Source organism: Phaethon aethereus (assembly GCF_964289735.1).
Source record: "Phaethon aethereus genome assembly, chromosome: 1".
Taxonomy (NCBI): domain Eukaryota; kingdom Metazoa; phylum Chordata; class Aves; order Phaethontiformes; family Phaethontidae; genus Phaethon; species Phaethon aethereus.
This window is the reverse complement of record NC_138575.1, coordinates 75519170-75532927: the sequence shown is the minus strand read 5'-3', so window position 1 is coordinate 75532927 and position 13758 is coordinate 75519170. Positions and strand designations below refer to the sequence as shown.

Here is a 13758-nt window from a genome sequence, read left to right as displayed (position 1 = left end):
CACTCTCATTGTAAAAAAAACCTGGGCGGTCTGCAAACCATGCTGCTTTTTATTTCTTGCTCTTCTATGCTTAATACACTGCCAGGTTTTTACCATCATGTCATTGAGCACCTTGCAGCTCATAAGTGAGGCTCCCCAGGTTTCTTGTTTCTTTGTTTAAAGAGAGCACACCTTTGATTTATAATGAAAGCCAAGAGATTTCAGGGGTTTCCAGGCTGAAGTTGCAGGCAGTGCATGGCAATGTAGAGAAGAACAAGCTAACTGGATCTGTGCCTTGCAGTGGATCTGTGCTGTAGCTTACTGATGTCCTCGCCAAGAAGCAGAGGACCTGAAGTCTGGTCTGCTTCAATTAAGCTGCTGTCATTGGTGTCTGAGCTTGGATAGCAGAGAGATATATAAGCTAGCTTTATATTGTACTTCATTCTCCTGCCTATGACATCCTGCTGTGCTTATTTTTTTTCGTTTTTTATTGTAATGTAGGTAAATCCTTAATTTAGCCAGTAGGCAATGCTGCAGACTGATTAATTCCTTATCTTTCTTATGTAGCTAGGCAACTAACTGCAGTTGGAGCAGTACAGTGATACCTACCTGGCTGTTGTATTAGGTCTAGTTTACCAAGGTCACAAATGACAGAGAACAACACATCCCAGTTATCTTTTGTTTTAGTGCAAGGCCTTGGCAGAGAAGGGAAATCCGGTTTTATTACTCCTAAGCATTAATATTTGCTTACATGTGAATGCCATCCTCCATCCCATCATCCTGTCTCTGTTGTGGCTGCTAGTAGATTCTCAGTGGTACAGACTGATCATTCCCAGGTACATCCTTGCAGATGCTGGCAGTCAGAAATGAAGGACTTCTTAAGCAGGCTGTGCATCAGGACTGTCCCAGAGACAGACCTGCTCCCCTCAAACGTGTGATTCTTTTCAGAGTCTGTTGCTGCTTGTGAGCCCTGCAGCATCCTGCAAAAATCAATGCCTAATTCTTGTGCAGAGCTTTGCAGTTAAAACACTGCAGTCAATAGATGTCAGTGAAGAACAAACATTTCTGTTCCTTTTGGAGGCAGCACTGCTTCCCTTTTTATTGGTAGAAAGCTTGCTAGATGGCTGCAGAGCCCATGCCAGAGTGTGGTGCCTTGGGGTTGTGGTCGTTTCCACGACAGCTCTTTCTCCAGTTAGAGTTGGCCTGCAGGACCAGGTTGGAAAGAGGCCGAAAGGAGGCATGGCAATGTAGTTTGTGACTTCATGCTTTTCTGTCGCTGGGTTTTTCGCTTGAGCAGCTGTTGGTTGCTCCTGCTACCACCCTGTTGGGGCCGCGAGGTGCCGCTGCTCCTCTCTGCTTGGCCAAGAAGTGTCTTCCTTGGGAGGCCAGGAAGGGCAGTGTCTCACCACGCGCACCCACTGCCTTTGTCCTTTCCTACGTTTGTCCTCTGCGGTATTGCAGGACAGGTAAAGAGATTCAGGGAGAGGGGAGGACTGTCTCCTGTCAAAGTTAGTAAAGCATGTTGCTGCAGAATCATCTCTCATGGTTGCTGCTGCCTTGAATGAAAGTGGATTGAGGTCACCTGTGAGACTGGAACTGGGGAAAGAGTGATATGGTCAGTCAGTCCTTTTCCCCCTTTCTGAACATGGTCTTTCAGCAAGCTCCTTCATTTCCACACTCAGCCCTTTCTGTCAAGCTTGATTCCTCCTGTCCCATCCCCACTGGGTCTTCGCAAAAGGAGTGCCCTTCACTCTTTGTGTGTGGGGTGTGACTGTGTGTCCTTTCTCATCAGCTGGTCATGAAGCAAGCCCCATGGAAATCCCTTCTGGTCTTCAACGTTTACTTTTCCAGCTGACTGATGGTTTCAAGTAAACCCTTGTCTTGATCCCCTGAGCATCTCTGCTCTACTTAGCCCCAGTACAGAAACTCACCAGTTGATCTCCTACCCTGAGTCTTCTCTATTTTCCTGTGACTTCTGGCTTCAAAGATTACTAGAACTGGCTTACATCCTTTCCCCTGCCTGGCCTTCCCACCCTCACTTCTCCAGACTCACTTGCCTCTTCTACAAGATGAAGATATTCTGAGAGATTATTTTTTCACCAGTCATTGTTTTCCTCCAGAAAACTGCTTTAGGCATCAAGCTCATTGATTCAGAACTAATGTGGCTTAAAGTCAGGTTGCTGGGATGTTTACCTGAGCACCTTTCCTCTCTGAGAGCTACTTTAGACGATACTTATTTGATGTTTTCAGGGAAAAAAGTCCTTGAAGCAAGGCCCGGAATTCATGGGTTCCTCTCACAAGAGTTCTAGCTGTTCAGATACTCTTGCGCTCTTTTTCATCTGACCCAAAGGCCAGGTAAGCCTGGGTAGCAAGCAAAACTGTCTAACTTCAACAAGAGCAGGTAGAAGCCTTATGTCTCAGCTCTGATGGCATAAATGTTTAATGCTGTCCTACCTAATTAAATCAATCTTGAGAAGAACCCTTACTCTGGAAGGTGGAATATATTACTCAAATAGGAAAGCAGTATTGTAACCATTTACATGTAATAGAGATTGCGTGGGGCTTTGTTTCTTCTACACCTAGTATTGCTGTGGTCTAGGTACATTTTGGACGAGTATTTTCATATCTTGTAGAGCTGAAATGCCTCTCTCTCAAAAGTTTTAATTGTCATAGAAAGAAGAAATAAAAGCAGAGAGGGGAAGAGACATTTTTACAACATCTTACTATGGAAGTTTTGAAAATTTTGGAACATCTCCATGACCTGCAAAAAGACTTGTGGAGCCAGATTGACAATTCTTTGAAAAATTCAGTTTGAAACCCTCTTGGTGGGGGATGCTACAGCCATAGGAAGGGGAGGCGGGGTAGGAGCAGAGTGGGGAGAGCAAGAGAGAAGAGGATGAAAGAAATGGTAGGCGTAGCAACTGCTGGGAGACCCTGGTTGGCAGTAGCTACAATCACATACCCCCATCCTTTAGGAACAGTGCCCAGCCTAGCTTTCTGGACCTCTGACATAGGCCAGTTTTGTTACACTGTCCACATCTGTGCTGGGCTGTGCCACTGCCTAGGATGGACCTGCTACCCCGTAGTTTTACTAGCAGAAGCTGCTCTCTTTCTCAGCTATTACTCACTGCCAACCAGTTGCTGCACTCTACCTCAGGTGTGGCTGCATTGCATAAAGCTTGAGTAAAGCTATGTTTGAAGATTAAAAGTTCTGCGTGAGTACCAAGTGTTACAGAGAGGAATGTTATTTTGAAAGTCCATTTGACTCCGCAATGCGGTGCTAGAGGTCAGGCAGTTGGCAAAACACTCACTGCCTTATATTCTAATACTATCCCTTCAGCCGCTTCAGGACTGTGTGCTTTAACCCCCTCATTGATCCACGTGGCATGTCCCCACCCTTTCCCTTCACACAGTTTCATATTGTGAATATACATATAAATGCCGCTTACAACAGTTAATAAACTCATTTGCAAACTTTGTTTATCCGAGAACCCTTTGGATTTTTTCCATACTCAAAGGGCTAGAAAAAAGAAGTCTAAGTAAAATGTTCAAGCATCATCATTAGCTGATCTTTTGCTGTTTATTAATAGTGGAAGAACAACACCTGAAAGGAGGACAACGGTGGTTTGTGACATTTTAGCGGGAGAGAGTGTGATTTTAGTGTCAGAAGAGCAAAGCAACACAAAATTCTGGTTTCCAAATGGGTCATTTGCATAAAACAGTGCTCAGGGCAGCATCTCCCTTAAATAGTGTTGAGTTGGTAATTGGCAAGGGACTGCTATCAAACAGGCTTTTCTCTCGGTGCATAACTTCTGTATCGTTTGTGCAGGTGCAAAATCAGTAGGTACTGATGCCAGCTTGCACAAGCAAGGTATGAGGTGAAAGGGCTGCGTGGCAAGTGTTAAATGTGTGGCTAGAAGAGCATTAGTGTTCACTGTAAATAAGGCCCCAGCTTTTCAGAAACAACACACCCAGAGGATGAACTTGCTTTACAGGCATGTACCTTCAGAGTACACAGGAGTCAAAGCAGAGCAATTGTGCTTGTCTGCATGAGGTTTTTTTTGATCAGCATTTCCTATGTTTTTTTCTGCCTGCTGACGCCTTGGAATTATATGGTTGGGGAGAACTAGTTTGGGGAGAAGAGTCCTTAAAGCCAGCCTGCAAAGCAAATTGAAGGTGAGCACAGAAAACGCTTCATGGAATAAATCAGAAGAAAAGTCTTCACTGGGTTCCTAGAACGGTCCCTTGGATGTGAACACAGACAGCTGATTCTTCAAAAAACTGTCTTATCAGGGCAGGGTAAATAAATAAGTTGTGTTCAGATTAAGCTGTCTCTGAGTAGCGGTTTGTTTGCCACAGTGGAACTGTTGAATTCTATTGCACAAGGACTGTGAAGTAAAATGGTTCTCATCAAAACACTGGAAACAAGCAGTTTGCAGGAAGAAAGTCAAATAGAAAAAAAAATGTTTATAGTTCTCCAACATATGGTGCAGAAATTTACATGGATTTCCATCAGTTGCATTTAAAACACACACACTCTACAACACCTAACGCAAAAATAAGTTATAGCAAAGAACTACATATTGTAACAACAATAAAGACATTTTATAAACAAACTTAATTCCAGATCTTCAAATGTACAGCTGCAGTTTTCAATGTCAGTATTGATAACAAAGTCCGATAAGATAGACACTTTGCAAATCATGGTAGATCATGGAGGGAGGGAGTGTGGGGTCAAATCTTTGGTCATTTTCTTATGATGTGTTTTTAGACTTTGTATATATTCAGATTCTTATGGCTTTGGTTTCTTTTGGTTTTTTTCTTAACATCTTAGGTAAAATTCTGAAATCAGATCTAAGAAGTCCATTCGTATCCCTCTAGAGCAAAAAATAAATAAATGATAAAGTATATATGGTTGTAGAAAAAAGGGTCTTGACACCCGACTCTGTAAAACTATATACATCTGCCCACTGAAAACAGTTCGGCTCTGGCACTGTGTCAGAATTTTCCTGTCCTCAAAATCTCATGTTTACAATCTTTTCTATTGTAATTATAAACTGAATGGGAGCCCCCGTTCAGAATTTCCCACCAATTGCTCTATCTGTGTTTGTTGATAACTGGGTATTGTTCTTCACACAGAGTCAAAATTCATAGATGAGACTTTTTGCCATTTTGCTGAGTTTCATTTTCTCATTAAATATCTCCTCAAACCTCCGGTTCTGCTTTGGAGTGAAATGGTTCTTCCAATCACCAACAGCACCTAGGAGAGCAGGAGCAGAAAAAGAACAGTGAGTCTAGCAACATATAGTGCAGAAAATGATCTAAAGGCAGCCCAGTTTTGTTAATGTTGCAGTTGGCACAGATTATTAATATATTATTAACCATAGTTTTTGCAGGAGGTCATGATCATGAGTAATTGTTTTATTGATCAGGTGACACTGTGATGGAAGCAGCTGGATCATCATCCATAAAGGCTGTTAAACCCTCAGCCTCAGACTTGGTTAGTGCCAACACACTAAGTGGTACATGAAGAGCAGCAGGTTTCCTAGATGGAATTATAGCTCTTGGCCATCTCAGCAGGGAGGCATCTTGCCGCACCTTAGATGTGCACAGCTAAAGGTCTGCTGGGCTCTTTCACAGTCAGTAGAGGGAAATGGTTACTTCCAGGTTACTTCCTGGCTGACACCCATCTCATCCCAGCCAACATCTAAAACTCAGCAAATGAATGGTGCCCCAAAAGCAGCCGTATAGCTCCATTGACTAAAGAAGATTCCTAAAAAAGGAGCCCAGAGTGACCTGATAGATGAATCCCACCCTCACACCTGCTCCTAATCTCTAGGGCTTTCTACGGATGAGATGTCCCACTACTTAACGTGGGCAGTTAACTACTTCTGGGTGACCATGCACACTCATATTCAATGAAGTGTTTCAACTGTTATCCAGTTTGAGCAAATGGGAAGTTGTTTTTTTAACTGATGTATTTTAATGAGACAATGCTCACAGTTTTCCCTTACGTGCATCCTTGAAAGACCCTGCATTCCAAAACTGCTGACTAAAACAGCATTCTGGACAGCAAAGACAAGAAAAGAGAGCCAGAAGAATTACATATATATGTATAAAACTTCTGTAAACTGGCTGAAACACAGGGATTTGCAGAGGAACTACTTGGAAGTGAAACTGTTGGGGTTTTTCAAATTTTTCAGCATAGCCTTGTTAAAGTTCACTGACTTAGAAAAATGTATCTGAGCTTTTTGTTTGTTTGTTTTTTACTGACAGATTGTATTTTGGCATTTGCTTCAGCTCATTGGTGAAAACCTTCTGAATTAGCAAAATGTACCGTTTCCCTATTTATAAATGAAAACAAGTTTTTCTTAATTGAAACAACTCTTAGTTTTAAACTGTCAGTTATTGTTCAAAAATTAACTAATTAAAAATAATCAAAATCTATCTAAAGATGATGGTTTTGATTGACTTCTTATCCAAATCTGAGCAAGCTTCTGAAACTTCAGGAGCAAGAAAACAGCTTCCGCAGGTATTTTTAAATCACATCTGAGCTAAGCATGATGTTGAAGATTTCACCGCGGATTCCAGCTTGGCCAAGGTCTGAGGCTACCCATGAGGCCCTGAGGTGACTGAGTCATCCATTCTTTCCTTGTTGTCATTGTCAGCATATTCCTTTTTAGGAACATTTCAATAAAGATAATAGGCGGGATGGAGGATAAAGGCTACAAGCAGTCTCCTTCGCAAGGAATGCGTCTTGCTCTTTCTCATTGTAGTAAACTAAGTGACCTTCGCAGGTGATATCGGAGGGGACGTGGTGTAAAAGAATGAAGTGATCAGCTCTTAGGTAAAAAAAGATAAAGAGTAATGCTTTGTGAACCTTTCCTTTTAGCTGAAAAGCTCACATGAAGCAATAGTAGTCAGACTGTTGTTCAGACTCCTCCGTGCTTCTCTAGTATAAGCCTGCATTTGGAACCAGAGAACTAGGAAAGAAAGCGGTTTTTAAGATGGGTTCAAATTGAAGGATCCTGTCACTGCTTCCTGTGGCTGACCCAAAGCATCACTACCGTCCGGGAAAGACTTGGACTGCAGCCTCTGGCTGGTTTCCCACTCTTTCTGCTCTGTTAAGCCCAGCCCAGTGAACTTACCTTTTCGGAAAATCAGCTTCCTGTTGGACGTCAGCGCACAAACGGTGTGACTGGGATCGCTGTTTTCCTTTTCTGTGTCGCTTTTCATCTCTGAGAATGAGGACTTCTTGCAGATGTCTTGGACATCATTATCACTGACGTTTAAACCCAGGAACAGACCGATTTCCTTTACAATCTTAGGGAGATCCTGAGGTACAAGAAAAATAAAGCTTTCATGATTCTGAGCTGATTATTAGTTGATACAAAAATGATCCTTTTTATTTCACACCGAGTTTATCACACATTTACTTGCTTTCAAGCAAAGCTAAACACGTAGATGTGTAGATGACAGGTACAGTAAACCTGATTCCCCTCCTACCCATACTCACAGAAATGAGTAAATGCTGAGTATGTGATATCAAATACAGTTACATTGCAATTTTACTCCCAGTTCAGGCAAAGTGTCCTCCTGTCTCTCAGAATTATTTCACTGGGAATAGAGAAATACTCAAAGCTCAGCTTCTATGTAAGTAGTTTATTTCACTGGAGCTGCTATAGCTAGAGATCCAAAAAGGGACTCAGGATCCAAAATGGCTTGTTTATATTCCTTGTAGCGGATTTTTTTTCTGAAAAATGAACAAAACTATTTTAATGGAAACACTAGGAAGTGTTTTCTCTTCACCAAAAATTCATTCTCTGAAAGCTAAGGTATATTGCTATTTGACTTTTTTTTTAAGAATAGCGAAGCAGTTTCTGCATAATAATTTCCTTTCATCAAAACTTTTTTCCTACACCCTCCAGCCTCTAATTTGCTTGGTTATTGGGAGCACAACTCCCACTGGCCATGAGTAGTTCTGTTGTCTTACATAACTTTTTGAAAATTTCACCTGAAATGTCAGACATAGCAGGTTAATGTGTGGCCCTCAACAGATGTCCTTGGTTGGTCTTTCCATAGGACCAAGAATGAGGAACTTAAAATTCTTCCTGTAGCTTGGGGAGAATACGTATCCCACTCCTAGATCTATGAAATGCAACTCTCAGAGGATTTGATATTTATGTAACTTGTGCAGTCAGAATTAATCAGTGTTCACTAATATAAAGATCTATGCAAATATAAAATATGCCCGAAGACACATATTCACATTTTTCTTCTTTCTCCTTTTTCATTATAATTCGCCCTTTGATGTTTTAATGTTGTTAATTTACAAGTAATGCATTCTGAAATAAGAGTAAAGAGCATATTTACCTTCTTCATGTCTTCATAGAACAAAAACAGGATGTTTTTGTCATTTTCATGTTCTTCCCAACTTAGGAAATGATCAAACCAAGATCCACAGACAACTGAAAAGAAAACCCATGTAAAAGAGATTAATAAAAACTTTATTCATAAATAACTCTGCAGCTTGCACATTTAGGGGAATGATCCCTTCCTTCTTAGTGTGTACCCTCTATTCCTCTAAACTGGATTAAATTCTTTTTGTGAAGTGACTCAAACTTACAATCCAAAGGAGTTACCATTCTTGTTGAAGTTTCATTTTGTATCAAAATCAGAGATGCAGATACAAAGATATAATTCTGTAGTAGAAACAGGCTCCAAAGCTAAGGAAAGGCCAGTAATGAAGGAAAATGTACTGGCCTAACAAGATCCGAGCATCTCGGCAAATGTCTGCATCTCTGTGGTCACAGCTAGAAATATGACCACTTCACTAGGAAATTAAATAAGCAGTCTGTTAAATGGAACACACTACTGTTAGCTGCATTTTTTCCCAGCAGAGGAGAAATCTGTATTATTGTTAAAAGTCAAAGAAGAATGATGTAAACAAGTTATTATGCAAATACAGCATTTGGGCAATGACATAGATAACTTATGGTTTTATAGTTGACTCATAGTACTTGTTTTGTCTTGAATGCTCCTTTTGTTGAACCATGGGAGGAGACCTAAATTTCAGCTTTCTTTTACAAAACAAAATTCTGACCCTTCCGGTTAAAGGACAAGATGCATTGAAAGATGAGTTGAAAGACTCCCATAGGGTGATGAGAAGAGGCTTGGATAGAGCAATCACAGCCAGCATTCTCCAGAACTGTGACTTTGCTTTGTAACTGCTACGAGAAAAGTATAATATTGTAATGGGCATCATTTTGGTTGCAGACCTTGAGATGTAAATTAAGTATTTTGCTGAATGGTCCAGTATAGCAGCCTCCCGCACATAAAGCCCTGTCTAACTGCAAGGCATGTGTGCTCCACAGTGTGCAATTAAACCCTGCTCTCCTGGTCAGCCACACTGGGGATGTGGCCAGCGATAGCATAGAAAGCCCTGTTGGCTTCAGAGGTGCAGCATACAGTCTCGGAGCCTCCAGGGACAGCTCACAGTTGTCTCTCTGTGTCCTCATGCTTGTTCTGAACTGAGATTAACTCTGCAAGCATACTACAGGATCTGAGTCAAGCAGCACAACCTTCTGTCTTTCTATTAGGAAAAAAAATTACAAACTCTCTCAGCATCACCTCTTAAATAACTTTCTGTTGTAACCAACATCATAGTTATCTTTTTGTGCCATGCAAAAGCACACACAAAATAGAAGGTGGCTACTAATTTACAGATAAATGGGAGATGCTTTTAAAATTTAATATAACCCTCTCTTCCTTTTTTCACTATCGTATGTTCAGAAGTTGATGCTAATCAAACGAAGATCCTGCAAATCACTGAAGCACATGCCTTAGGGCTGCTGTGAGCTAGGAACACGAGACCTGCAGCAAAGCTCACACAAGCCAGTAGACAAATTGACTTCTGGATCTTTGATGTAAGCCCATGATGACTGCAATGGCACTTTTCTTTCAAAGTTTTCAAGCTGATTTATCATTGTTGCTGTTATCATCACTCACGGTTGTATAGCAGGAACACATGTGCTCAAAAGAGTAATAAAGCACTAAAAATGGGAGTGGATAATTGGAAGTGTCCCGTTCCCATGGAAGCAGTCAACCTCCATGACACAACTGCCACTCATAAAAACCTCACTCTTGTCCTTGGTCTTTGGACCCTGCTACTAAGACAACATACCAGGCAGAGCGTGTGCAGGAGGGCTTTATGAAAGCATCTAGACTCCCTCTGAAGAGCCACCCAAGGCTGTTTTTAAAGACGGACGAAGGCACTATGCCTGCAAGCAGAGCTCTCAGTGCAGCCTAGGGGTGGTGTCCCCATGTGCCCCATTGCCTGCAACTCATCATGGCAGTGAGGCCCATAGAGCTGGCTGAGCACCTTCAAAGGGAGCGCCTGCCCCACCGGCCTGCTCGCCAAGGACAGGAGTGGCTGCGGTGAGCCCAGCTGCCCTTACGTCTACTCAGGAGGAGCTGTGCGCGCATACCTCCTCTATCAAAGTTTAAACGTGAGTTCTTGGTGGGAAGCGGTCTGCTATTGTGGTTCGCAAGACAAGGACTGGAATGTTTTAACACAGGAAAATCTGCATCAGAATCAACAAATTGTCAGGGGTTTCAGAGCCTTTGTGGGAAGAAACGAAATCAGTAATTTGTCTGAGAGTTTCTTAACAGCTACGTCAAAGAACAGCAAAAACCTACAAAGAGCTGTTGTGCTGAAATAATGCAGCCACTTATCAAAATGTCTCCTTGCAGGGCTGAAGACAGCATCCTATTATTTCCTCTTGTTTAGTTTGGCATTGGAATTTATCCTGAAAAAAAACCTCAACCAAACCCATATGAATAAGGAGTGCAATGAGTTTTCACACAATTCACATTTCTTAACTCTTTCTGTGCATAATAAGCTAACGTAAACTGCAAGGAGAAAACATAACATTATTCTTACCATCTCCTTTTAAGAACAGGTCAAAGAAAGCAGTCCAGGTGTCAATAGTGGGAAGGTTTGGGTTATCTCTGTAGTAATGATACATGGAAACTGCAGTATCTTTTGGATTTCTACTGATGTAGATCATCTGTAAATTAAGATGATATGGTTATTAATTATGATATTCTTCCTTTATTTCAGAGGAGCTCTGTGTGCAAATACAGCATTTTCACAGGGAATTTGCAGTGTGAAAACACTTCCCTATGGGATTCCTCCATCCATGACCAGGCCATTAAGAGAGACATGTATTTGTCCCTGCTTAGGCAGAAGTCAGTAGGGGTTAGTAAACAATTCCCTCTGGAGAGAGATGTGTTTCCTGCAGCTGGGTAATGTTTATGTTTTATGAAAGAGGCTGTGTTCATTTTAACTCATGAGTCAGTATACTATCTCATAAATCTAACATATGAAACTAATTAACATTCACAGGACAGCTGCAAAACATAAATTTTGGCCTTTCATTCAAATCAGCTTTGTCCCCAAAGTCTGGATCTGAGTAATCCTGAAATTTTGGGCTTCTAACCTAAAATCTGAGGCCCAGAGCTGATTTTTTAAAGACCTCCCACATTAGCATGGGAGGAACCCAAAACTGTGATCTGAATCTGCCTCCCACATTTAAATTCTCCTCTGTTTGCCCAATATCTCCCTGGGTCTTCACAAAACTACAACAGGAGGGGCAGAGTAACTTCACTCCCAGAACCGCCTATAAGTGCCAAAGATAATTATCTTCTAAGCCAGTGCTCCAGCCCCTAGGAAGCGGGGCCATGAGAACGCCCCCCCCCCATCCCTAATAAAATATTTCTGATAGAACGATGTTGATGTTGTATTTTCTGTGGTGCGTGGTCTACATAATCAACCCATGGGAGTAGTGGGGCAGGAGCAGAACTCAATCCCTAGCCCAAGTCTCTGCTCACAGTGCCTTTGACTGCTGGTCAACTGTCTCTCCAAAATTCACAGAAAACCACTTCTGGAAACTGTTAATAATTTAAAATTATTAAAGATCAACAAGACAAAATAGATTCCTAATGGACACAACATATCTTCCTGCTTTTATATCTTTTTGCCTTACCTTGCATTTTTTATTCTTAAAATTTGGAGGTAACATGTTGTAGTCTAAGTGCGTTGGGATGATTCTCTTTGATGCGACTTTATCCAGTTCCTCCAGTTTGGATATGTCTCCAAATTCAATGGGAGATGTTAGTGTAACTTGAGTATTGTAAAGCTTTGTTATAACTCCTGCAAGCCAGTGAGTGCCTGCAGAAAAGTAATTTTAAGGAAAAAAAAAAAAAGAGAGAAAAAAAGGAAGATTTGTTATTGAGAAGATATGTGGAACATGCATTTTGCATATTGAAACAGCTTGCTAGTGCAGAAGTGATACTTCCAATCCCCCATATTCAAGAAACTTTACATAATTGAATAATACCGTTGGCTACAGATGTATAAATACTGGAAAAATTAGGTCTGTAGATGAAGTATAAAGTAACTCTGTGAGAAGTGCTAATATTGGTACCAAAACAATCTCATGAGACAAACTGCTTGTCGGCTGAGAGGTGATTGTATTATTTTTATCATTAATTTTAAAATAACCTGTTTGTTTTTTCCTCATAGTAACTTAAGTCTGTATATTTGGTTAGTACTGACTGAGCTACTTCTTTGGTGTGTGCTTCTGTGTGTGAGCGAGGCGGGGAGAGAAGGAAGAAGAAATGAATAAATCTACAGCCAAAAGCCATACGAATAACTTAATACAACTCTTGACTTGCTCATAACTGAATGTAGAAAACCTCAGGAAAATCCTTCAAGTACAGATTTTGCTTACAAGAAATAAATATTCATTTGCTCTCCAATAAGAAAACATCTGGGATTATTTTCAATTAAAGAATGAAAATTTAGATAAATGACCCATATTTTGTTATAATTTGAACACTTACTGACAGAATAATGTATTCACAGACTAAAGCATTTTTCCCTGTTTCTTGTACACAGACATTTCCCAAATAGTTTAAGCAGAAAACATGAAACAAACAATTGAGACTTCTTGCAAGTAACATCTAAAAGTAGAACTTACCAGATTTGGGGTAGGAAACCAAAAGGACATCATCTTCTCTAGCATCAAAAGTATGCAAGGATTCTAGAAGTTCTGGAGAAGACCTGGTGGTAAAGAGAACCCCCTTAAACATGTGAATGAGTTCTGCCTCACTGGGGTTGGACATGTTTGCCTAAGTCTTGTATTCCTGCAAATCAGATAACAGTGAAATGACAAGAGGATTTAAGAGTCACTTAAGTCAGATGGTTTGAAGTGACAAATTGAGACCAAGTGATACAAACTTCCTATTTATACACTTTGCTATACACCGTGGAGTCCTATCAGATATTGTTTTTTCCAGGTAGTTGATAAAGGCAACTGAAATATTAGAGGTAATTGGATAAATAACTGAAAGGCAGAGTCATGAAAAATGCATGTCATTTGTCATTTATTAGCTCTCAAGATAAAGTAATGATGTGATAGTAAAAATGTATTAATTGTGGAAAATTACAAGAACGAACATTTTATCTTGCTTTAAAACATGCTTAATATGATTATTCTATAATTTATACTATATCGGAAGCTAAGGAAAAAACTACATCTTAAAATACTTTTTATGACTACAAAAAAAACCCTTATTTTAGGTAAATGAAATATTTTTCCTTTTGTTTTACCAGATATACAACAGCTTGACTTTTCAAAAGTGCAAATTGATTCCAAATGTTTGAATTTTGTGATGTTAAGGAACTAGTTTTTTTAACGTTTTAGAATTTCAGCC

General features: G+C 40.5%; 1 protein-coding gene across 1 annotated transcript; it reads right to left on the bottom strand.

Moving 5' to 3' along the window:
• Positions 1-5120: 5120 nt before the first annotated feature.
• On the bottom strand, positions 5121-13167 carry LOC309409435 (sulfotransferase 6B1-like; the record flags this gene model as incomplete). Its single annotated transcript, XM_082005591.1, has 6 exons — positions 5121-5239; positions 7128-7314; positions 8353-8447; positions 10922-11048; positions 12027-12211; positions 13023-13167. The coding sequence occupies 6 exons, from the start codon at positions 13165-13167 to the stop codon at positions 5121-5123; spliced, it is 858 nt and encodes a 285-aa protein (XP_081861717.1).
• Between the last annotated feature and the right edge of the window lie 591 nt (positions 13168-13758).